The sequence below is a fragment of the Blastomyces dermatitidis genome (assembly GCF_000003525.1).
Source record: "Blastomyces dermatitidis ER-3 genomic scaffold supercont1.6, whole genome shotgun sequence".
Classification (NCBI taxonomy): domain Eukaryota; kingdom Fungi; phylum Ascomycota; class Eurotiomycetes; order Onygenales; family Ajellomycetaceae; genus Blastomyces; species Blastomyces dermatitidis.
In genome coordinates, this window is record NW_025544779.1 from 3,345,450 (window position 1) to 3,370,328 (window position 24,879).

The 24,879-nt window shown below is 39.0% G+C and overlaps 5 protein-coding genes across 8 annotated transcripts; 3 read left to right on the forward strand and 2 right to left on the reverse strand.

Moving 5' to 3' along the window:
* Positions 1-2,787: 2,787 nt before the first annotated feature.
* BDCG_06288 (NAD+ kinase) lies at positions 2,788-4,828 on the forward strand (the record flags this gene model as incomplete). Its single annotated transcript, XM_045422021.1, has 2 exons — positions 2,788-4,237; positions 4,296-4,828. 2 exons carry the CDS (start codon positions 2,788-2,790, stop codon positions 4,826-4,828), a joined length of 1,983 nt encoding a protein of 660 aa, XP_045277751.1.
* A 1,000-nt stretch (positions 4,829-5,828) lies between these two features.
* BDCG_06290 (GAF protein) lies at positions 5,829-9,950 on the reverse strand. Of its 4 annotated transcripts, XM_045422026.1 has the most exons (8): positions 9,485-9,809; positions 9,315-9,419; positions 9,160-9,164; positions 8,945-9,093; positions 8,745-8,827; positions 8,505-8,632; positions 7,015-8,339; positions 5,863-6,953 (listed from the first exon to the last, which is right to left on the reverse strand). In XM_045422026.1, exons 1-6 carry the CDS (start codon positions 9,485-9,487, stop codon positions 8,522-8,524), a joined length of 456 nt encoding a protein of 151 aa, XP_045281616.1. In that variant the 5' UTR covers positions 9,488-9,809; the 3' UTR covers positions 5,863-6,953; positions 7,015-8,339; positions 8,505-8,521. The 4 variants fall into 4 exon arrangements, with proteins under 4 accessions (XP_045281617.1, XP_045277753.1, XP_045281616.1 ...); XM_045422024.1 differs by having other exon boundaries at positions 5,829-6,953; positions 7,015-7,262; positions 7,330-8,632; positions 8,745-9,093; positions 9,485-9,950; XM_045422023.1 differs by having other exon boundaries at positions 5,829-6,953; positions 7,015-7,262; positions 7,330-8,632; ... (1 more) ...; positions 9,160-9,419; positions 9,485-9,950.
* Positions 6,279-6,569, forward strand: BDCG_06289 (uncharacterized protein; the record flags this gene model as incomplete). Its single annotated transcript, XM_045422022.1, has 1 exon — positions 6,279-6,569. One exon carries the CDS (start codon positions 6,279-6,281, stop codon positions 6,567-6,569), a length of 291 nt encoding a protein of 96 aa, XP_045277752.1.
* BDCG_06291 (agmatinase) lies at positions 9,374-12,979 on the forward strand. Its single transcript, XM_045422027.1, has 11 exons — positions 9,374-9,787; positions 9,855-10,278; positions 10,387-10,590; positions 10,769-10,922; positions 11,030-11,053; positions 11,125-11,146; positions 11,211-11,253; positions 11,341-11,569; positions 11,680-12,288; positions 12,393-12,787; positions 12,853-12,979. Exons 2-9 carry the CDS (start codon positions 10,018-10,020, stop codon positions 11,883-11,885), a joined length of 1,143 nt encoding a protein of 380 aa, XP_045277754.1. The 5' UTR covers positions 9,374-9,787; positions 9,855-10,017; the 3' UTR covers positions 11,886-12,288; positions 12,393-12,787; positions 12,853-12,979.
* On the reverse strand, positions 10,017-12,961 carry BDCG_17268 (uncharacterized protein). Its single transcript, XM_045426411.1, has 2 exons — positions 12,303-12,961; positions 10,017-12,203 (listed from the first exon to the last, which is right to left on the reverse strand). Exons 1-2 carry the CDS (start codon positions 12,654-12,656, stop codon positions 12,156-12,158), a joined length of 402 nt encoding a protein of 133 aa, XP_045281619.1. The 5' UTR covers positions 12,657-12,961; the 3' UTR covers positions 10,017-12,155.
* Positions 12,980-24,879: the final 11,900 nt, after the last annotated feature.

Consider the following 24,879-nt stretch of genomic DNA (forward strand, 5'->3'; position numbering starts at 1 on the left):
TTGACTTAATTGATGGTGTTTCTGCGGACTGCTCATAATAGGTAGTATAGATTCAATTTTACTCATATTTCCTTTGACTTCTGATAATTTTTCGGGTGAGTCATATTGGGTGGAGGGGAAGCCAAAAGTCCTGCCAGGTCAAAGATTTCGTATGTCAATGTACGCTGATGTTAGAATATTTTCAGCTTTAGACTAAATTGTTGAAGCAAAGATGGTGAACGAACCATGGGCCAGTTACACGTTGATGCTCTTGGGCCAAACTTGCCCAGCGACAGTCAGACTGAAGAATCTATTGACTAGTCTCCGTCAGCCTCTTCTCGTGACAACCCCTGACTTTCCGGACAAAGCGCTTAAAAAGATCTCACAGCTGAGCCTAGAGCTATGATAGCTAGTGACAAACGATTCGAATGATATCTTATGTGATATGTGGGTGGTGGAATACGCGTACTGCACATTGGTATGTGTAGTTATTGTACGGTGCGAGGGAACTGTGTTCAGCCCCTGGTGTTGGTCGGCAAATCTTGTAAAAATCATTTGAACCAATTTTTGTCGCTTATATAACTATCAAGAGTGAGGTTATCGCTAGTGACGCTGATCTGGTTACTTTCTTGGTCAGGTTGGTGACCCTTCCGATACGCGGCAAAAATGTAACAGACTGGCCCCTAGCGATCCTAAAATTAAACTTTTCAAATGGATGTTCTGTTACTCAGATCTTGCATCCGTCTGATCCACGTCCCGTCCCATCGATTTGCATGCCTGTAGCGTACGGCGGACACGGAAACACCACGGCTCCAGAGGGTCCTAAATATTCCACTCAAAATCCGATCCCCTTGTTGGAGCATACGTTTTCAAATGGCAGGGGGTACAGATGTGGGCAGGGTCAAATTGCTGAATTAACGTCCTTGGAAATTTCTTCTGCACGGAAGAGAACTCTCATGGAAGCAGTGGGGATCTATTAACGTACAGAGCACACCGATCATAGCTGATAAGAAATACATGACAGTCACTGTATCAGTACTGCCTCAGAGTTAGCGGGGACAAGGACAAATTTAGAATTGCTTTGACTAATTGTGTGTCTGGAATTTTGGTCCAACCACCACAAGAGAGTGACCTGGGATATATCTGGCACAGTCAAATAAAAAGGTCACTGTTTCTGCTGTTACTGAGGGGGTGGTGTCTATCCGACTCTTGATTCACATTCGAAAAGAGGATGTGTTGGATAGGTGGAGTCGGGAGGGGTCAAGGGGCGAACAAAGTTAGGACCCCGCCCCAAACTGCGAGTCGAGTTTGAGCTAAGGATGTGCGGCCACTAATAAAAAGCTCCTTTATCTTTTTTGCTGGGGCAGCAAGATCGATATGGGATGGATATTCCTCCCTCGGGAGGGAACAACCGGTAATAACGTTGCAATACATTTGGCAAGTTTTCAGATTCTCCCTATCCGGTCGTGATCCAATTGCGTTTGATGCCGCTGCCATGCAAGAGATGTCATCACCGGGTGCGGCGTGGTATGTGATGGCCACGGTGACAGCCTTTGGCAGATCTGGATATGTGGATCAGCGTGTATCCAGTTAGAGCTGTCAACTGCTCATTTCCCAGCTTGGATGGCGGCTATGACGCTAACTCGGAATTAGGCGCAAAACTTTTGGGAATTTGTGATGTGAAGTGTGAAGGAAAATAGTGCAGTAAGTTTTGGAGGCACATCTCTCTCAGTCGACCAACCTGCTTGTTATTCTCGCAAAACCACAAGCGGCCTGAGACCAGAAAATGCCAACAAATAGTTAACTAATATCTTGGCCCATTGTGCGAAACCAATCTTTGGTCAAGATCGTAGTGCCTAGAAATTATCTTGACGCCATGATATCATCACATTGGGAATCGTAAAAACCGAGCAGAACCTACTCCGTAGAGCAACCAGCAATTCGGGTCAATGAGATATGGGTATTTCGCGCCGTCTCCTCGGGGATTTCAAGTTTTATCTGCTCGTCTCCTAGCTACGAAAGAAGTCGTTTTGCGTTTTCTTTGTGGAGCAGACGACTGAAGCTGACGAGAGACTTGAAGCAAAGCCCTGTTCGCGTGTTCCCATGGCGTAACTAGCATATTCATGCCGGTGAGGGCAAGATGAAGCGAAAAACCGAAAATATCTCCGTGATATCCGCCCAGCCATAGTGTCAAAGGATTGATCGAGAAAGAAAACTGCAGCAGTGGAGAAAGCCTCAAACGCGGAGTGTCACGGAAATTTCTTGTTGGTTTTGCCAGTAATCGCCTCTTTTGGTTGTCTTAGCTGGAAGTCCCAGGGAGTGTTAGGCGTTGATAGCGAGAGGACCAGGCCTGGAGAGTCATGTGATCTGTAATGCCCTTACTCAGCAAACCCTAACTTACGATCGCCAAATGCGGTAATCATAACCACCAGCCTCAGCACGAGTTTGTTCCCGGCGCTGGTTTGTTGTTTGACTTCGGCGGAGATAGCCAACCTCACTAGGGGCCTCCCGAGTCTATAAAAGCCAGTATGGTCCGCTTCACTCATTCCACTAATCGTCCCATGTCGTCGAGCCATGTATACATTTCCCATCCTTCTCTCCCCGTTTTCCAGCCAAGATCTCCGAGGCTCCCTTTGGCCCACTCGCGTTGCTCCACTTCCCCTCGTATCTCTGCCGAATAGATAAGGCGAGCTGTCAGTCACTCGCTTGCGCATCAGCCGTTATCAATCAGTCGGAAGAGCGCCATCGCTGGGAATTACCAGGCTCTTTCTCAGCGGGGTCTTTCGGCGCATGTGAAATTTTCTCACGATGTCGTCCCCGTTATTCACACATCCCAGTCTCTCGCCGGACAGTCTCCAGACGATCGGAGAAGAACCTAGTTTACCACCTTCTCCATCAAAACAGCAAGAACAACTACAGGAGTCCAGCAGTGAGGCTCCCAGCTCCTGCAACCCTGCTACGAAACCTCAATCCGCTTTTCCAGATCTCGCATACGGTTCCTCTCACACCTCCAACACCTTGCTTCAGGACTACGCTAGGAATCTCGATCCTTTGCAATTGGGCGATCCGATCTCCCCGCGCTGTCAGAATCATGAGAAAAATACCGGTGCCCCATCGTCGTCTTCCACAACCCCTCAACTGGAAACACTTCCGCCGCTTCCCGGCTCTCCGTTCCCTCCGATGAGCTCGACGAGATCTTTCCTACAGCGCCGCCAAAACTCGCGCTCAATCGATTCCATACCACGCCAGACAATATTAAAAGCCCTCGCTTCGAAAGGAATCGGCTCAGTCAGTGGTCAAATACCCCTTACGGCGTCATTAGCAGGCCTTCCCTCTCAAACCGGCTCTGAGGCAGATCACAGTTCGGCACAGGGGCGCTCTGTTGCTCTTCCGAGCTCGAGCCTGAACCACGAGAGAACGCCATCCACCGCACCCTTCCCTTTAAAATCTCCTTGCTTTTATCACCAACGATTCGACGCAGCCGTCAACATTGATAAGGTGTTTGAGGAGATTGCTGCGGACGAATGGATGTCGCATTCGAGATTGATGCAAACTGCGACGGGTGTTCGAGAAGTATCGAAACAGTTGCAACGGCGCCCTATTAAACTGGCGGTCAAAAACGTCATGATTGTTACGAAAGCACGAGATAATCGCCTAGTATACCTCACACGAGAGTTGGCAGAATGGTTATTGAGCACACCACGATACGGTAGTAACCTAGGTGTAAATGTCTATGTCGACCACAAGTTGCGATACTCTAAACGTTTTGACGCTCCCGGTCTATTAGCAAAAGAGGCTCAGTTCGAACATATGCTGAAGTATTGGACTCCTGACCTTTGTTGGTCATCACCTGAAACTTTCGATTTGGTTGTTACCTTGGGGGGAGACGGGACTGTCCTCTTTACCTCTTGGCTTTTTCAACGTGTTGTACCGCCTGTACTATCTTTTGCGCTCGGGAGTCTGGGCTTCCTGACGAATTTCAAGTTCTCAAAATACAAAGAACACCTGAATCAAATCATGGGTGACGTGGGTATGCGTGTAAATCTGCGGATGAGATTTACATGTACCGTCTACCGTTTGGATCGGAAACCTGGACATCTGCCTGGGGCAGTTGTAGAGGGTGAGCAGTTCGAGGTCGTCAACGAACTTGTCATTGATCGTGGGCCTTCGCCATATGTCTCAAACTTAGAACTATATGGTGATAACGAGCTGTTAACAGTTGTCCAAGCTGACGGCTGTATATTTTCTACTCCCACAGGTAAATTTGCCTTTAACACCTAATCCCACCTCTTACACAGGAAACTAACTATACAAAGGTTCTACCGCGTACTCTCTCTCGGCGGGCGGCTCTCTTGTCCACCCTTCAATTCCCGGAATCCTTCTTACCCCCATTTGTCCGCACACTCTTTCTTTTCGCCCTATGGTCCTCTCAGATGCTCTACTCTTACGGATTGCTGTGCCTGCCGCTTCTAGATCTACTGCATACTGTTCTTTCGATGGCAAGGGTCGTATCGAGCTTTGTCAAGGCGACTACGTCACAGTGGAAGCGAGCCAGTACCCATTCCCCACAGTAGTTGCGGGCTCAGGGGAATGGTTCGAGAGCGTCCGCCGTGCACTACGCTGGAATGTTCGCGGTGCCGTCCAGAAGGCGTGGAGCGGCGATACTGATGAGGACCCCGACACTACTAATGGCGAAGTCGAGGAAGACCAGTGGGATATCGACCCGGACACTGACACGCCTTTCGGGGCGGGGACCGATAGCGGGCTGGGCCCGAGTGAGGATGGAGAAAGCCCTGACCCTGGCTCAACTAGTCCACTTTGCAGACAAATGAGCCTCCTTAACATGTAGATATAGATCATGCTTATGATTTTTTTTTTCTTTTTTTTTTTTTCTGTCTTGCACATATATTCTTGCACATATATTTATACAGGCCCTGGTTCAGGTTTACATTTCTTGGTTTTCAGATAATGGCTGTCATAACCGGTTATCCCATACATATATACATGGTCCCTTTGATATACAGATTTTATATTCTTGAAAGAGGGAGTCGAAAATGATCCTCCTCATATGGTCATGAGTTATCCTTTGATAAAAGCTTTCCCGGATGGAATATATTGTTTGCACACGACTAGAGGGTTAATATGTGTTCAATCATGTTACGTCATGAATCCTTTGAGGTCAAAAGCGGTGGTACATTGCCCCGCGCATCTAATTATTCTCGGAAACCCCGCAGGCAACCCCTGCAGCTCACGTTTGTCACCAACAAGGGAAAAAGCAAAAATATAAAAATCGCACAATGCATCAACACTGTGGCGCGAACTCTTAACTAAAGTGATCAATTAACTGTTCCTTTGTCATTCTGCCAATGGGTTGGAGGCACACTTTGTACAGCCTTTTCATTGCTTATTTTCCCCGTTTCATATCATCCTCGGGTCCGGGTTGATTCAAGCGAAGGGTCTCCCCACGCTTCGAAACTCATTGGGTTTTTCCACTTCTTTTATTTTTTATATTTATTTTATATTTATTATCTCCTTTTGCTCTTTATTGACAATGGACCATCCGTTATTGCGTTCCAACAGGTAACTTGGGTGTTGCCTCATCCTTAGATGCCACCGAGGCCTACGCCATTGTCAAGTTCACGTTCTCAAGGCTGGGCGATAGCCTAATATAACCATGGAGTTTGGTTGGAATAATTTCCTATGTTCGGCGATAGCATTTCACGATGATGGTTGACAAGGGCATCTTGTCAGGTATTGATTAATTCCCCATGGCCCATAGCACTCTTGAAAGAGGCTGTGAGGGGAATTCCGAATTCAAGGACAACGATCAAGAGGTTTGGTAAATGAAGGGAAATTTGAACAAGCCACTGAATCTGTTCAGAGCGAGAAAACAATTAACAGCAGGACATGCATGATTTCCAATGTCACACTTGACTTATCGATCTCCATACCGGGTATCATCATATTATTATTAGTTGACGCGCGTTGTCAATATGCTAACACCCTTCTAAATCGCCATCCAATTCCTCTATATAAGTACATCCTATATATCATCAACATGACACTGCATTTATGCTCATCCTTCTTTGGAAGACACCGATCCCCTGCAATTGATTCAGTATCATCAGTCTTCACACCATCGTCAACGTCAACAGCTATCAGAGGCTCGTCCGATGGGTGCTTCGGCACCATGAAGACAACCAGCGAGGTTGGGATCACTGTGAGGCCAAACATCACGAAGGAAACAATAAGGTTCACCATCGGCGTGGTCTTGGCAGCTCCGATAACTACCGTACGAGATGGCTGATAACAACACTGCGGAGCGTGGTGGGAAAACTTCATCTTACCAGAAAAGGACGTTCACAGCAAACCCCCGTCCAAAGCCAGGCTCAGCCCAGTCAAGCGTTACCTTCGACTCAGAGCTAGAGTACAACCTCTCTTTCGCAACCTGCCACCCGAACAGCCCAAACATGAAAGTTGCAACGAAGAACCAAGTACACTTTGCCAGCACCAGGTTGGCTAAAGCACTTCAAATCGAAGAACCAGCCCTAGGAAATATTTGCAAATGTCGACGCTATGCCGGAGCATAGTAATGCTGACGTTCATGAGCGGACAGAGAAATATGCCGTCTGATAAATGCCTAAGATATGAGACAGTCCAGCCGAAACAAACCAGCATCGGGATCAGCATGTATATGTGCTTGGTCTTCAAGACTTTCCAGGCTCCTTTGAACTCTCCCTTGAGGGTCTTATCGGCCCATGGTTGCATAACTTTTGTCCCGTTAGGCCGAATGACCTTGCCCGGAGACGATATGAGGGATGAGAGTGGCAGGCCCAGGCACTACTGGATTGAAATGAGGACCAAGTAAGTCACGTATCCAAATTTCCCTTTCTCATCCCCCTTAACGTTTAGAGAAAGGGATCTGGACGCGTCAATAAGTTGGCCTAGTTCACGAAGTCCGAGCCAGATATCAGCTTTTCACGCAGAATTAGTTTCGTCTTCGCGTAGTTGCTGGGCGGTAGAGGATTGACTTACTCATTTTACCACGATCTTTCACTGTGGGATATGCAATGGCCATAGCTCCCTCTGTGGCCCAAAGGGCGGACGCAGCATGACCACATGTGACGCCTAGAGAAGGGCGAACCATTTCAGTTCCATATCTATTATTGACGTATAGCGCTGCTAAGTACGGCGCGTAGCCAGGGTGCCAAAAATTAGGACTTTACATAACCCGTATCTGTTCCCGAGGACACCGAATATTGTGCAGCCAAAAGGCCATCAACCTATCGGTAATGCTTTGTTTAGTGAATCTGTCGTCATCAGCCGCACATAGGAAAACTAGAGAATTACCCGGATGTCAAAGAATTAGCTCCATTGACGAGACACAGCTCTTGCTGGCCGCCAGCACCAGTGTCTAGGAACGGAAACAAAATGTGTCCGTCGATCGAGTCCAATATGGATTTTACTTCAGGGGTGTTGAAGTCGAAAACTTACAATTCAACGCATTCCAGATACCCGTTGCGTGAAGGAAATCAATCCCACGATAATGACATTAAACAGTGGGCTGCGAAATCTGCTCGTAAATATGGATACTGGCTTCGACAGCGCCGTTTCTTCAATGACGACAGGATATGCTTCCCTTCCTTTCCTCAACCTCCTGGGAGGGCCTGATAGTTGCCATTTAAGTTATACCAGCTGTTATTTCTTTCGTTTTGAAAGCATACTGGACAAAGGAACAGAGACCCTTGTTGTATTCAAGTAAATGCCATTCTCCACCCATTCAGAATCCTCCCTCCCATCGCATGTCAAACCTTGCCATGGCGCAATTTTTTATGGAGCGCCCATATCAACCATAGCTCGTCCCCCCAAGCGTCTCCACTCCATGCTCGCTGTCCCGAACTTTTCATCCCTTTCGTCAGATCAGGTACCCGCTTCAGAAAAATGGAGCGCTGTGGTTGTCTAAAATACTAGTCCTTAGCGACATGCAGTAATTGGAGGTATGGTATCATCACAGTCATCGCGCGCTGCCGCTTTCAGCTGCCTTATCCTCCTCAACCCACCGCGTGACAGCCAATCAATGGCTCAAGAGGTCAACAACGGACCGAATCATTGTTCAAGACGGCAGATCGGACCGAAAACCGTGTGACTTCCGCTCCGAAAGCGAATGGAAACACGCTTGTCCGACTCCAACATTGGAGAGCTTCGTGCGCAATTTGTGTTAACTCTCCCAGCAGATCATTATGCCAGTTTGAGGGAAAAGAAGAAAAATAAGTTTTAAAAAAAGGTAACCGCCGGAGGCATTAGAGCAATCTGGGACAATCGAGATATCGTGGCTCATCACTTTGCAAAATGCATAAACTCTAGATTCAGTTATTCAGTGTACTGTACATTATATGTTCGCCATTTGTAGACCGTCCGCATGTATGCATAATACCATATCAGAACGTAGAAAATCGTAGATCTATGGTACAATCACATAAACGAACCAACATGTTGACAAATCATAAAGGAACGGGGTATACTACATTGAACCGGATGTTAGTTACCAATCGCAGCTATCTGACAGTATCGCTGCAAGAGCCTCGAGCCATTGTCTGTCGACATCATCGAATCCAGATGGCTGAGTGCAGTCAACATCAATTATAGCAACGGTCTGATAAATAATTCTCTTAGCCTGCTATAACATCTTTTCGAGCAACCCATATCACAAATTTGCGGCAACACAAATACTGTAGCATTTGCGCCTGGAGGGAACTAGAACTCACCTCTCCATTCACCAAAATCGGGACAACAATTTCACTTCTACTCTCAGCGTCACAGGCGATATGACCCTCCCAGTTGAGCACATCTGTCACCAGGACGGTTTCACGTCTTTCAGCTGCTGCCCCGCACACTCCCCGCCCAAATTGAATTAACTGGCAAGCAGGCTTGCCTTGAAAAGGGCCTAGTAGGAGGGTTTTCGTACTTGGTGTCCCCTTGGTATCTGAGTCGGGAGAAGCCAAAGATGGAAATTTATCTTGTCGAACGTAGAAACCAGCCCAGTTCACGTTGGATGAAGGCGTGGGCAGGGCGGCATATGCATGCCATAACAAGGAGGCAACATTGGCAAGATTGCTAGGCCTTATGTTGAGCAGTGTTCAATTGGAATTTCTTCAATGTGCAGATGGGATGCGGACATACCTCACCTTAATTATTCCCGTATAAGCGTTCTTGTTAGCATATGATCTATTGAAAATTGCCATCATCGAGGGTATTGAGGCTATTGAGGCTATTGAGGCTATTGTGACCATTGGGCATCGATAGAGAGGCATAGGCTGCAGGTACGGAATACATACCCAATTTCGCTGACCATCCAACAACCCTTTCGCTTGTTCAAGGACTTGACTGTACACCTCCGCCTTTGACAAGCCGGGAGCGAAATATGACGAATCTGCGTGTGGCTATTTCGGGCTGTTGTCAGATGGATTGCCAGAACTCGTCAGGCCAAAGGCGAGGTGAGGCATACCATTTTCGACCGTCCGAGGAACAAAATGGAATTTATATTGGAGGGATTATGATGTTATATATAGCAAGCGTAAGGAAGCTCTGGATATTGAGTGAGTGTGTAGATGACACAATCGCGAAGACGTTTTACTCCGAATATATACGCAGTATTAGCACAAGTGTCTCATCATCGAATGACGAAAATGTAACCTTGCCGCTGAGGTTGAGGTTCCGTGTATATTCAAAAACACATAACCAAAAGTTCATCATTTGATCTTGTCCCCTTTAACTGCTCTGTATCATCAAGTTGCCGATACTCATCACCGTAAGTTCTAAAATGATTGGGCACCCGAAATTCGGCGGCAGAAATCAACTAGTTAACCAAGAAGTAGACATTCCACCTGTGCCTCAGCGTAGCTTGCTATCGTCTCCAAGTTAACTACATGGCTCTCTCATTAAGGAACAGGTAAACTCCGCATACCCGCTCAGTATCCAACTCTACTTCGACGAGGTATCTCATCTTTCATAATCTATCATTTTTCGCCCGCGAGGAACATGCGCCATTCCCTGTTTCTGCTCCAGCTGTTGGCGGAGTTAAACCGAGCTGCAGACATTGTGTTTCCTCCAGTTGCAGCCATTCATGGCTCCGCGTCACAAGCACCGCTTGGACTGGAGAATACCATCGATATTGTGTCTGGCAGTCAGTTCTCCGGGCTGATGACCTTCGCAAATGTACCATATGTCAATTGCTTTGTGGATAGCGAAGCAGAGAAGCAACGATATGATATTGCGTTTATGGGTGCCCCTTTTGATACGGTATGCGCAAGCTCTGCCACAAGTGAACAATATTGTCTCTACCGGCTACATTGGTAGATTTGCAATTTATATTACTGATTGTTTATTGATTTCTTCACGAATTTACAGGGTGTAACTGCTCGTCCTGGTGCGAGATTTGGTCCGGGAGGAATCCGCCGGGGTTCTCAGCGCATTAGACCAGATGGTGCCTGGAGTATCTACACTGGAGAAAATGTCTTCCAGAGTTGGGCAAGCATTGTTGATTGCGGAGACGTTCCTTTGACTTTCTTGGATAATACCGTCGCTTTGAAGCAACTTGACAAGGCGCATAAGGTGAGTTGCTTCATTGTACTCTGTAAGCTGGCGTTAGATGGTTCCTGTCCAATCCCATGCATGGCAGTTTTTTTCTTTCAATGTGATGAACAACAAACGTCTTTGGGATTGAGAGAAGAGCTCTCCGCCATCTCCACCGTAATCGTGCATTGTTTCCAGATCTCACATTTTCCCACAGGTGGTTTCATCCCGACCCGCCAATGCGTCTGATGTTACGAGGGTCCCTCGCATCATCACCCTCGGTGGTGACCACACGACAACACTGCCAGCGTTACGATCAACATATAAGCATTGGGGCCCAGTCGCCGTCATTCATTTTGACAGTCATATCGGTTGGTATTTTCCCACTTCCGAGACCCTAACATGAAGTTGAGGGGGCTGTATTCCATGATTTCCGAGGAATGCGTTGACTAATGGAACACCCTCCGCAAAATTTCAGACACATGGGACCCTTCTGTGTTAGGTACACATACACTTTCACATATCCAGCTCTGTATTTGGCCATAGTAATACGTAAACTAAATCTGAGCATAGGTGGCGGCATTTCAAATTATGCGTGAGTTTATGGCACCTGCGAAAAGTCATCCCGCTGACAACTTTTAACTCACATTCACATCCAGAGGTGTCAATCACGGCACATTCCTTCATATCGCCCATGAGGAGGTAAGTAGACATACTCCCGTTTTCATTGTGCCTGTTGTAATACATCTGCTCCCCGGGATTCTTTCCCCTCACACTATCGAGTCACAGGGCCTCGTCCTCAACTCATCCTCCATACATGTCGGCATTCGCGCGCCCGTCGTGCGGCCCAAAAAAGACATAGAAAATGATATCCGGTGCGGTTTCGACATCATCACAGCCCGCGACATTGACCACATCGGCACAAGTGGCATAGTGGAGAAGATTAAAAAGCGCGTCGGGAATAACAAGGCTTACATAAGTGTTGATATTGACGTTTTGGACCCGGCATTCGCACCTGGTATGTATTCTTTCCACCTTTCGTGCTTGAATCAACTTCCTTTCTTCGGCTGGACGTCTGTCGCCATCTTTGGTCTTAAATTTTTCTGTCGCTAATTTTGTCTATCAAAGCAACGGGAACCTCGGAGCCTGGGGGATTCAGTACCCGTGAACTTCTCACAATCCTCGATGCACTTGTAGAGAGCGAAATCCAGGTCGTCGGCGCCGATGTTGTTGAAGTTGCACCCATCTATGATACGGCTGGTGAATCAACGGTACTTGCAGCAGCAGAAGTGGCGCATTCGTTGTTGGCACTGATAGTTCGCGGACCGGTTTAATAGGTACTGTCCTAAGGGGAAGGAATAATGGAGATGAGTTAGTGGTCTGGTGTAATATGTGAATGGTCAAGGGAAACGGTGTCGTGCCGTGCTGGAGCGAAAACCGACGGGTGAGCTGAAACATTGCTTGGCATAGTCTGAACCCCCTGTTTCAATATTTAGGTGATTGGATATGTAATAAAGAGCTCTGCTCCTTCATTTCTTTCCATGTTCGTGTATATGATACTTGCCGGACTTCTGGTATGAATGCATGTGCTAAAGACTATATCGTCACGTAATTTTTTTTGCCTCCTCGACTGAATCAGTAGTCCACCATACCTGATGAGGGGGTTGGGCAGCATTAGCAAGAGATTTCGAACTCAGAATGTAGTCAGGTAGTTAAGCCAGGGACATCTGCGTTAAGGTTGTACTGCATACATTGATGTGCTCTGTTTCAATCATCCTGATATTCGAAATACAAACTAATTCTTTGTCTGATATGATATAAGCGTATCTGGTATTGAACAGCTTCGCGTAGTGAACCACTTGACGGAGTGGTTTATAGAATTCCTCTTGTTTTGAGTGATCGTGTTGCTGTGTGTTCCACTTCCCAGACACTTTGGTATCACCCGGAACCCGATTGCTGGGGGGAAAGCCCATAAATTCCAACCCAGTCCGGCAAAACTGTCTCGCCACAAAGGCTAGAGTGATTGCCTGAAGTCCATCGCTGGGATGGTACTTGATGCCTTGGATGCTAGCTCCAGAGCGCAGTCGACAATGGTATGATTCCATTTCAAGAGGACAGCAGTAACAGTTGGCTTATTGAGAATACACACAAGCGGAGCGTAGAACTGGTGCAGGGGGGTCAAACTGATATGGCTGAGTGAGGGCATCGCCTAGAAATAGCAATCAAGTTTTCATAGGTAAAATCTGTCCATTTCTCAATGCCCTCCAAATCTTCATTCAAACTGAGGTTAACAACTGAAAGATATTCAAGCAGAGTGAACATGATCATCAATTAAACTGGCCAGTGAAACCATGAATTTCACATTTAATCTTATTTGATCAGGTCGTATACATTTCTTGATATAAGTTCTGAAAGAAATGATGGGAAAAATAACTAGATTTAATAAAATGTTTTTGTAGCACACGAGCCTTGATGTGCTAATTATTACAGAGCTAGTCTGTATTAGGAAACAGCGATTCTACAGGCAGACTGCAATATAGTAGAATTGAATATTTTCATCATCATCATTATTCTTCTTTATAAATCATATAAATCATCAATTTGATTGCTCTGTAATAACTAATTTTTTTTAAAAAAAATAATATCTGTATAGCTCAGTCTGTAAGCTATCTAATCATCTTTGATAAATTCAACAGTTATTTTTAAGAGATGCTGAAAATGATTCAATTTTCTCTGAAGAGAGATATTCTCATAGTACAGATATTCAATCTTAACTTCTTTGATATCAAGTAACTTGACACTATCATCTCTGATATAACATTTAATAAAGTGAGCTGAGACTGTAACAGTAGCAGTAGATTATTTATAGAGAGAGAAATTCTACTTAATAACTATAACAGACTTTTTTTTCTTTTTCTTCTTCTTCTTCTTCTTCTTCTTCTTCTTCTCTCTTTTCTTTATCTCTGTTTTCTTCTTCATCTTCTTTATCATCTTCTCTATCTTCTTCTTCTTATTCTTGAGATTGATGATTCAGTTATGTAATTATATATCAGCTTATTACTAATTTATACTTGAATTTATAGTATAGACTTACTTAAATAATAAAGATAATAACTTCTTATACTGTGTAAGAATAAGTGCTCACAGGCGATTATTTGAGTGTTTGCAGCTTGGCGTGATATGTACTGTTAACTACTAGAAGTATTCACAGTAGAAAGATAAAATGTAGAGATTAAATGTATAATAGCATTCAAGCTGAGTTATAAATAGTATTCATGAACTTCAGTCTATATAGTTATATGTAGTCAAGAGTCACTAGCTCTATTAATTATATAAGAGATAGAAATAGAGATAAAGAATCTGTAAGAAGTGAAATTTCTTATATATTCTCTTCTCTCTAAGACTTTATTCATAAAGTCTTTCACTGAGTGACTTCATAGAATCAGCTCAGCACTGCAGTGATACTCACTAAAAACTCTTCACATCTATAAAAATCTCAGTGAGAAAAAATTCCTTATTATTATAAAGAGAAAAGAGTCTGTCACTCAGTTTCTTATTCTGTAAGATTCTTTATAATCTACAGATTCTTCTCTGACTATCACACAGATTCATCTTATATCTTTTATATAGAAGAGTTTCAGTTAACTCTTAATTATTTTTATAAAATTCTTATGTAATTATTATATAAATTCATCTCATAGATAAATCACTCTCTGTAAGATTACTCTCATTAAAGAGAAGTATTTATAAGTTAATCTTTCACTTATTCTTATAAATCATTATTCTTTAATACTGTAGAATTGTGAGAAATTTTTCATTCTTTCATTAACTCTATAGAATTATAGAATTAAGATATTCACAGTCTATAATCACTCTTTATAGTTATATAGAAAGATTCAGATCTGTAATTCATAATCACTCTTATTTATTAGAGTGATCTGACTATTTTATAGAATCACTCACAGTGTAAGTAAATCTCTCTAAAGTAGTATAAATATTTCAGATCTATCTATGAAATCTTATCTTCTTTTCTCTTTTTCTGTAACAGCTTTTATTCTTATAAACTGTGAGTATTCTCATTTATCTGTGAAGTGTTTTTATTCAGATAATAGAGAGAGTGTATTTCTGACAATATTCATATATTAATTCAAGAACTTCTTAAGAATAAAAATTTTTAATTTTAATATCTTTATAAATAATATCTGATCACTGTTAAGCTTCTTATAAGTGTTTCTGTGACTTCTCTAATCACTTTTTACTGACTGATGAAGCAGAAATACTGCTGCTTATAACTGTGTCTTTATCTCTCTCAGCTCTGTCACTTCATCTGATCTTCAGATCAGTAACTCATTTCATATCTCTTTCAGATCAGTCTCTAACTTTAAGTAGTATAGTCTCTTTCTTTACTGTAAGTCTTCTTATAAGTAATTTCTTACAGACTCTAGTTAACAGTTCTTATAAAGCTCTCAGTGTTATCAGTATCTTCTACAGCTCTGCAGATCTATAATTATCTCTTTTCTACTCACACAATCTCTGATCAGATATATATGAATATGTCTAGATTTATTATCAATGATTCTTACACTGCAGCACATTTTCACAATCTTATTATTAATAAGAGATGAGTTTCTGAGTATCTGTAAAATCTGAGTAATCAAGATAATATAAATGTCATGAATTTATAATAAGAGTTGATCTGAGTAGATAAGCTCTCTCTCTGCATCTTAATTATTTCTAAGCTGAATACTTTAGTATAACTGAAAGAGCAGACACAGCTTTATAAGAGATATCTGATTACATATATAGACAGTCAGTTCTCAAGGCTCTGCTGCAACTGTATACACTCTGATATTCAGCTTCTCTGAAGTCTGTGCATTTCTGACAGTCTTTATATTAAATATAATAATTATCTGTACTGTAGATATAATACTCTCTGCTTCTTTAAAGAGAGAAATTAATAGTTGTGAGAGAATTGAGTGTTATAGATATTAAGAATATGAGTGTGAGTTTTCTTTATTTTTTCTTTATTAATCTCTAAATTGTGTTCACAGCTCTGTTTATTTTCTTATTTTTTAACTTTAATAAGAATATGATTTCTTCTTTTCTTATATACACTGCAGACTGTTCATCTCAGTAGAAACTCATTATTTTATAGACTAGAATTTACAAATAACAGTGTTAATATCTTTATCACAATCAGATTCTTAGTGAAGACTGTATTATTCTGACTTATCAGAATTTACAGTATGAAAGTCATGTCTCAGCTTCTGTAGATATCTTATCTGCTCAGATAATTCTTAAGTGAACTTATTCATCTTATCAGAATATTCTTATCACTGAACCTTGAATCAGAGCTCATAATCTCACTTCTCTGAGTTAATAATCTCTTTAATCTGATATTCTCTTTCACTCTCTAATACTTTATAAACAGAGTGATGAGTCACAGATAGACTGGCCGCTGAGATTATGAATTTCACATTTGGTCTCATTTGGTCTGATTTCATACATTTCTTGGCGTGAATCCCGCTGGGACTGGCTATCAAAAAAACATGTAAAGTGACTATATATCAGATCTTAAAATGAAACCATGACTTGAAAAAAATGAGAAAGTGATCTCATTTAGTCTCATTTAGTCCCATTCTTGACATAAAGTTACTATTTTTAGACATTTTAAGGTTTTTTTTAGACTATTTTTAATTTTTTAAAAAGTAATGCTTTTTGGTAACACTCAAATGAGATTTAAAGTCATTTAAAGCAATAAAAATAATTTAAATTGAGAAGTGAAAATCATGGTCTCATTTGAAAAATGTGACAAGAGTAGACAGTAAGTCTCACTGAGACAGTATGAGACTACTATCTAATGTTAAAACCGTGTAATGGGATCAGTTGAATTGGCAATGAAACTATCAAAAAATCTGGTCCTGGTCTCAGACACGGTCACACGGTCAGTCTAGTCACAGAATTCTCTTCTAAGAATTCCTTATATTCACAGAGTAAAGAGATATAAAAAACATTATATATCTGTAACTCAGATGACAGTTTTAATCTGTAGAACTGTAAACTAACTTTCTTCATAATCTTATAAGACTCTATCTGTAAGAGATTCAGCTTCTTGCTAGATCTTCATATAATAATGTTTTCTAGACTCAGTCAGACTCTATCATCTTTCTTGAAACTCTTTATAATATACTTGAAGTTATAGTATCTCTTCTGATACTCTTGAGTCTTTCTCAGAGATTTACAGACTTTCTCTCAGATCTTCTGAATTCTCTCAGCCTGTTCACAGACATTATCACACTCTATAGTGTACTCTTATGAGTTTATTAAGATCATCTGCAGATAAGTCTTAGTAAGTATCTCAAAGAGAGTTTTATCTGTACTGATATGTTTTGAGTTATTGTATATAAACTCTGTAAATAATAATTAATATACTCAGTCATTCTGATTATAATTAATAAAGTATCACAGATACTGTTTTAATATACTCATCAGATGTTCTATCTGATTATCTATCTATTAATAAAAAGTTATACTTAGATCTTATAAGATCTTCAGTATAGTTATCAGATCAGATCAGAACTCTTCTGTGAAGATTAATTCTTTATCTGAGATAATGTTCACAGATGTAAGAGGCCTACGCCGAATAGATCAGTATAATATTGATAGGTCTTATATAACAAAGATAAAAACATTAGAGAAGAAAAGAAAGAGAAAGTGTGAGAATCAGTGATCAAGGTGAATATTTATACATGTATGTGATGGTGTACGCGGTGGAGCTTCGGGGTGGAAGAATATATGTGTGTTCATAGCAGCTGAGGATTGGTGATTGAAAATGACTGAGAATCAGAGTGTATGCTACACATATTCATAGCAGCTGAGAATCAGTGATCAGAAATGACTGAGAATCAGAGTGTATACTACACATGTTCATAGCAGCCGCGGATCAGTGATCAGAAATGAAAGAATCTATGAAGTGTAATAAAATAGTCTATATAATTGATCAGATGCAGCTCATCACATTAGTCCTCTCTTTTCAGAAGCAGTTCTCATTGATCAAGAGCTGCTGTTTCAGATAACACAGAACTCAGAGTTCAGGTTGATTGATTGTAGCTGACTCATTTCACAAGATATTATCAGCTGCAGCTGTGGGATCTCTCATTAAGAATATCTTCAATCTCTCACTCAAGCTCATTATCTTCTTCTATGATGCCTGGCAGCTGCCAGTCAGACATTAGCTGAGAAGAGAACAGATCAGTGATAGTGCAGCAGAACAAGCTTATATGAAATACATCATGAATTTCTGATAATGTGTCAAGACAGTAGTTATGACTATCTAGAACTTCTATTACTTTATATCTGATGTGGTGATAGTCTAGTGTACAAGATAGATATATAGTTCATATATTCTTGAGATTCAATTATACAAGATCTTCTATCTTATACTGCTCTGTAGAATCTCATCAGATATTAATTTAATCTTCTTAATCTTGTTTCACAGTTGTCATGAAGACCTCTGCTCAGTCACAGATATCTCAGAGCTTTGTTATTATATTATCAGTGATCTGAATTGAACTGTGAAGATTTAGTGTGAATTGTGTAATCTCTAGAAGATTCAACACTTTCATGTGATACTTATGTATAAGAAAGAATAAGCTTATCTCTGTTGAAATGACATCTTGACTGTTGATAGTGATCTCTGCATGTAGAAGAAGGTCATATTAATCATCTTATAAGTGATTACAGAACTTATAAAGATAATTCTTTACAGTCTGAATTATCTGTTCTGATGCATTATCAGTCTCAGAGTGATAGACAGTTAACAGACAGTATGTAATCTTGAGAACTTGATAGATTCTAGTTCAGAGAGTACTTATGAATTAACAGCTCTGATCTGATACTATTGATCTCAGCAATTCATATATCTGATAGAATGAACTCTGTAAGAAGGCTTCAGTGACTTGTTCAGTGTTCATCTTGTCATAAGATTTCAATATTATATTCTTACTTAGTCAGTTAATAATGATCAGAATGTTCCTGCAGCTCTTACTCTCAGATAGATTAATAGTGAAGTCAATTACTACATTTTATCAGATTCTATTAGAGATATTGAGTGATTTCAGTAGATCTTTTCTACAGTTCTTTTATAAGATAATAGAAGAACAGTGATTACAGTTTCAGATGAAGTGTCTGATACTGTTTAATATCTCAGATTAGTAGAATTCTCAGAAGATTATTCTATACAGTTATTCACAGTCTGAATAATCAGTTATACACAAATCATACATCTCTTGTATTATCTGAGTGTGTAAGAGTTCAGAGTAAGAGACTCAGTGTTATTCACAGAATTATAGAGTATTATTATCATTAATTAAGTATTCTGAGATATCAGTTCTTATATATAGTTCTGAGAGAAATTAGAATACTTCTTGATATACTGCTTCAGTGAGAGTCTGAAGAAGTTTATCAGCCTGAGCTGTCATATATCACAGTTCATTCAGTGTAGAAGAAGTGAAGATATCAATATCAGTTCTAATTGAAGAAGTATGTATAGTGCTGTGAGCTGTTTCATCTTGATCAATTAATATCTTCAGATTCAAGAGCTAGTACTCTCAGTTCATTCAGTGAGTATCTGTTATATCAGATAATATATCTTACTCTCATTGTGAGAGAGCATCTGTCATCAAGTTCTGACTGTCAGAATGATAGTGTATTATAAAATGAAAGCAGCTTAGAAACTCAGATCATTACATCTATCATTCAGTAAGTTTATAGATAGTTATGAAGTATTTAAGATTCTTATGATCTATAACTATCTCAAATTCAGAGACACTTTGAAGTTCAGAGTCTCATTCTTCTAAACAGTATATAATCATGAGAAGTTTCTTATCATAGATCTTATAATTGCATTCAGTGAGACTCAGTTTCTTAGATATGAAGACACATGATTATAGAACATCTTCATCATTATATTACAATATCACTTCTTCTGTCATATAGTTAGAGAAGTCAGCTTCAACAACTGTCTCATAATCAGAATTAAATGTTATCAGTAGAGAAGTATTAATGAACATCTTCTTTATCTGTATAAATGCAGCTTCAGTGTCTGCTAATTATTGAAATACTGAGTCTTTCTTAGTAAGATTTGTAAGTGATCTTGTGATATCTGAGAAGTTTTATATAAATCACTGATAGAAGTTAGTAAATCTGATGAAGTTTTATACATCTTTCACAGTATACAGAGCTTCTCATTCAAGAATAGCAGAGACTTTCTCAGAGTTCATTTGAATTCCCTTATCAGCTTCTATAATAAAACTCAGATACTTAATACTCTTGACTTTAAAATTACACTTATCAATATCTATCAGTAGTTCTGCTTCTTGTAGCTATTATAATATCTTTCATACATATTCTTGATATTCTTTTCTGAATTCATCAGTGAAGATGAGAATGTCATCTAGATAAGTAGATACAAACTTATTAAGAAAATCTTGAAGCACTCAGTTGATATACTTCTGAAATGTACTAGAGATGTTAGTCAGTTCAAAGAGTGTGACTATTCATTCAAAGAGGTTATAATATGTTCAGAATGCTGTAAGTCATTCATCTTCTTCAGTGATACAAATCTTATGAAACATGATGATAATATCTAGTTTTATAAATCATTGAGCTCATCTGATCTATGCTAGAGTCTCATTGATAAGAGATAAGAGATATCAATCTTTCTTTGTCAGTCTGTTCAGATCTCAGTAGTTCACACAGAATCAGAGTTCTTCACCTGGTTTCTTTGCAAAGAGAATAGAGACTGTGATGAAAGAGTTGCTAATGTATATAAATTCTTTATTCAACAGATCATTGAGTGTCTTTTAAAGAAGAAGAAGTTCATCTCAGAACATGTTATAAAGAGAGTCTCATGATGATTCAGAGTTCTTATTATTCTTTTTTTCTAACTTGATACTGTGATTCACTTCAGGATCTTGTAAGAGAGATATGTTCATAATATTATCTTATTGAAAGATATCTAGATATTCATGATATTATTGAGAAAGTTTCATATGAGAATCTGTTATTGTAATATAAAATAACTTTTCTAGAGTCTTTTTAATATCAGTCAGACTGACAGAATAGATTGATATATGATTCTGCTGTCAGTGAACTTATCAGTGACTCTGTCAGTGATTTTGATGATGACTTCTTTTTCAGAGTATTTTATACATGTTGACAGAGATCTGTGTTAGATTCATGATTTTGTAAATATCATCTTCATAAACTCTATCATTGTTAGAGAATATCAAGCTTCTGTTTCAAGTGTTCAATAAGATGTCTTATTCAGATAGTCAGATAAGTTCTAATATAAGATTATAATCAAGATTATCAACTTCATATATATAGACATTCTCATATTGATGTTCTCTCATATCTATGATCAGCTTTATCATGTAACAGGTATAAACATCTTTCAGATTATCAAATTCTGTGAGAAGTCAGAGTTTTAATAAAGAGATATACTGAAGATTATGATATCTTACAACTGAAGATTTTATCATTGCATAGTAACATAGACTGCTGTCTATCATGACTTTTATATTATACATATTATCAATCAAAGTAGATACAAGAATTGTATTCATTATCATCTTCTCTTTAAATTGCTGTTGTCTGATCTTTTCAAGCTTCTATTTACAAATTTGAACAGAAGCTAATCTTTTCTCTGTTTCACTGAGACATTCTCATAGTTATTCTCTGAATCTTTCTCTAATGTAACATGATTGATGCAGATAGATGCTGATTCATTCTTTGAATGAGAAGATATATAGATTGATCAGCAGTTGAAAGCAATGTGTTCTGATTAGTTACAGTTAATGCACACTCTATGTTGACATTGATTAATGACTTCTTCAGAAGTGATCTCAGAGACTCAGAAGCCTGTTCAGATAGCAGAGACTCTTGCTTATATATAGATATTTAAGTCTACTCAATTCATAGCATCTGCATTATTATTATTTCTCAGTGCAGGTGTATGAGTTACTGAAGTGTAATGTCTTCTATCACTGTTCTGTATATTCTTGAGCTTGATAAGATGATTATTCATTATTCAAAGCTGTGTGCAGAAGTCTTTATAAGTTGAGTCTTTATCTATACTTACAAGAGCCTGTAAGAGTTTGAAAGTCAATGTCTTCTTGAGCATGCTAATCTTTATTCAATTCTCTCAAGACTGATCACCTGCTTCTAGAATCTTGATGTTAAAGTCAGGAATAAATATTGTAAGAGAAGTGTTTCTCTGTTAAGTACTCTATAATTAATCTAATACTTTCTGTTGTATGACAGTGTCTCAGAACAGAATATCAAGATATTTTATAATATTATCAGATGTTCATAACACTGATTCACATGCTTTTATTCATGAATGAAACTTCTGTTTCACATAATTCTTTAATCATTCATTAATATATTAATCTTGATTAATTAATGAACTGATGAAATCTTCATCTACACTCAGTTTCATAAGCATTTCCATTCTTCATAATAAGTAGAGAGTGAGATTAGAAGTATTGAAATATATAGAAGCATCTAAGCATTCTTTCAGTGCTTTTATATTTAATTCTGTAAATGTTGAAATTGCATAAGTTTCTTATTATGATAATTGTTGAATCTCTTCATATTGACATTGTTAAGTTGTATGCATATCAGCTATTTATTATTATTGTAGTTTTAACATTGCTCAGAGTCACTGTGACACTGCATCTATACTCATGTTCAAGAGTTTTATATTATTATTAAACATGATTATATTGATCATCAGATGTATAATATCTGTGAAATCTGAAGAAGTGTAATTATATTCTCATATATCTGAGTGTCAGAACTCTCAGGTCTTTCACTGATATTCTCTTTTATAAGATCTTATTCTCTTCATAAGATCTTGTTGCAGAGTCAGAGTGACTGGTAAGCAAGCTTCTATCTGAGAACTCAGTGTTCACTTAACTGTGTGACTGTTTCTCTATTTCTTATGTGTTGTTATGTATTCAAATATCTCTCAATGAATAATCATTTCTAATAAGAAGATGATGAATATTTTTATAGTGTAAGAGGCCTATGCTGAATAGATCAGTATAATATTGATAGATCTTATATGACAAAGATAAAAATGTTAGAGAAGGAAAGAAAGAGAAAGTGTGAGAATCAGTGATTAAGGTGGATATTTATACGCGTATGTGATGATGTACACAGTGGAGCTTCGGGGCGGAAGAATATATGTGTGTTCATAGCGGCTGAGGATTGGTGATCAGGAATGGCTGAGAATCGGAGCGTACACTACACATGTTTGTAGCAGCCGAGGATTGGTGATCAGGAATGGCCGAGAATTGGAGTGTACACTACGCGCGTTCGTAGCGGCCGCGGATCGGCGATCGGGAATGGAAGAATCTATGGAGTGTAATGAAATAGTCTATATGATTGATCGGGCGCAGCCCGCCACAACAGACAATTCATACAACTGAATCATATTACAGATAAAGATATGAGTTAAATTCTTTAACTTCAAGTTCTTGCAGATGAGTATAAAGTGTGTTATCTTAGTAAAGTAATTCACTATCATCAGCACACTGTCAAAGCAGGTATTATATATATTCTTACTTTCAGAGAGACTTATAAGAGTATTTATTTCTAGCTGTTTTCAAGGTTTCTGCAGAATGAGTAGAGAAGTAAGTTCTTTATATAGTCTGAATCACACTATCTGTGAATTCTGATAAACAGTATAAGAATTCACTATCTTCTTCACAAGTTCTCACATCTTTGATCAGAAGTATTTTCTTATGAGTAACTCATGAGTTCTAGTGTCTGTAAAATGACCTGCTAGAGAAGAGTTATAATATCTTTTAATAAGTTCTATGTATAGAAACTCATCTGTAGATATATAAATTCAGCTCTCTCTTTATAAGAGATTATTTAAGTCTCTTCAATTCTTTATTTCTGCAGAGTTAATTCCTGCTGTGAGCAGTTTCTAAATATACTGAGTATATTTATTCTTCAGTTATAGTTCAGACAATCTGAATAGAAGATCTTATAAAAACTTATACTCTGTTTCTTCTTACATCAGATCTTCTGCAGTACTTCTCAAAGTCTGTAAATTCTTCAGATTATAGATACTCTCTTCAAGAATTCTCACAGAGATTCTCAGAGTATTAACTCTCAGTGTTATAGAGAGTAGTTATACAGACTTCTTCTCTCTCTTCTCTCTCTTCTCTCACAGAGAATTGAGAGACTCTTCAGTCAATCTCTTTATAACACTCAGTTTAAGTATTCTGTGAAGCTTTTCTGTCTTCTCTAATCTCTCTGTATCTGTTGCTCTGATCTTCTTAATATAGTCTGATCTATAAAAGAGTCTGTCTGCTGAGTTCTTAGTTTTCTTGATATATTCTATTTTGAATCAGAACTCACTCAGTCTCTGAGCTCAGTGAATCTGCTGTTATGAGAGTTTCTTAATTAAAGTAAACTGTTATAAGCTGTTATAATCAGTTCTAATAGTAATGACTGTTACAAGGCTCTTGAAGTAGTGATATCAGTGACAGAAGAATTTCACTATTATAAGAAGCTTCTGATTATAAATATTATAGTTAATCTCTACAGATTGCATCTTCTATGAGAAAAAGATCACTGAAACTCAGTTTTCATTTAACTGTAGTTATAAGACTATTTCTAAAATTATAAAGAAGAAGATATCTATCTTCAATCTGATTAAGAGTAAGAGATTAAAGTAAAACAGTATTACTATATCTATGAATATCTGTTTTAATCTTGTAAAGACTCTGTGAGCTTCTGAGATAAGAAAGTTCTTACAGTTCTTTCTTCTTAATAATCTTTTCATTCTCTATTTATAGAATGACTTCTTCTTATTTTTATTCTTCAGTATGTCTATAAGAGTCAAGAAGATTCTCACAAATACAAAGATAAACTGTCTATAGAAATTCACAAAGCTCAGAAAGATCTGAATCTTATGAATACTAGTTAACTTCAGTCATGATAAAATAGTCTTAACTTATAAAGATTTCATCTGAATATCATCTGCAATGATTATATATTCTAGAAAATTAATTCAATGAGTACTGAAGTTGTACTTCATAAGCTTAATATACAGTTCTGTCTCATCTAAGACCTTCAACACACTTCATACATGCTCAGTGTGTTCTTTCTTCTTTATAAAGTACACTATCACATTATTCAAATATATTATCACAAAGATATTCAGATATACATAAAGTGTTTTATTAATGAAAGACTGAAATACTACAGAGATATTAGTCAGATTAAAAGACATCACTAGATATTCAA

Excerpts from the sequence above, each read along its gene's own strand:
- BDCG_17268 (XM_045426411.1), bottom strand. The coding sequence starts at position 12,656 with ATGGAATCATACCATTGTCGACTGCGCTCTGGAGCTAGCATCCAAGGC. Across the intron at positions 12,204-12,302 it reads TTGAAACAGAGCACATCAAT|GTATGGTGGACTACTGATTC; the intron begins GTATGCAGTACA and ends CCCCCTCATCAG.
- BDCG_06290 (XM_045422023.1), bottom strand. Across the intron at positions 9,094-9,159 it reads ACGGGAATAATTAAGGTGAG|CAATCTTGCCAATGTTGCCT; the intron begins GTATGTCCGCAT and ends CATAAGGCCTAG. Across the intron at positions 8,633-8,744 it reads CGATTTTGGTGAATGGAGAG|ACCGTTGCTATAATTGATGT; the intron begins GTGAGTTCTAGT and ends ATTATTTATCAG.
- BDCG_06291 (XM_045422027.1), top strand. The coding sequence starts at position 10,018 with ATGCGCCATTCCCTGTTTCTGCTCCAGCTGTTGGCGGAGTTAAACCGA. Across the intron at positions 10,591-10,768 it reads AACTTGACAAGGCGCATAAG|GTGGTTTCATCCCGACCCGC; the intron begins GTGAGTTGCTTC and ends ATTTTCCCACAG. Across the intron at positions 10,923-11,029 it reads TCATTTTGACAGTCATATCG|ACACATGGGACCCTTCTGTG; the intron begins GTTGGTATTTTC and ends GCAAAATTTCAG.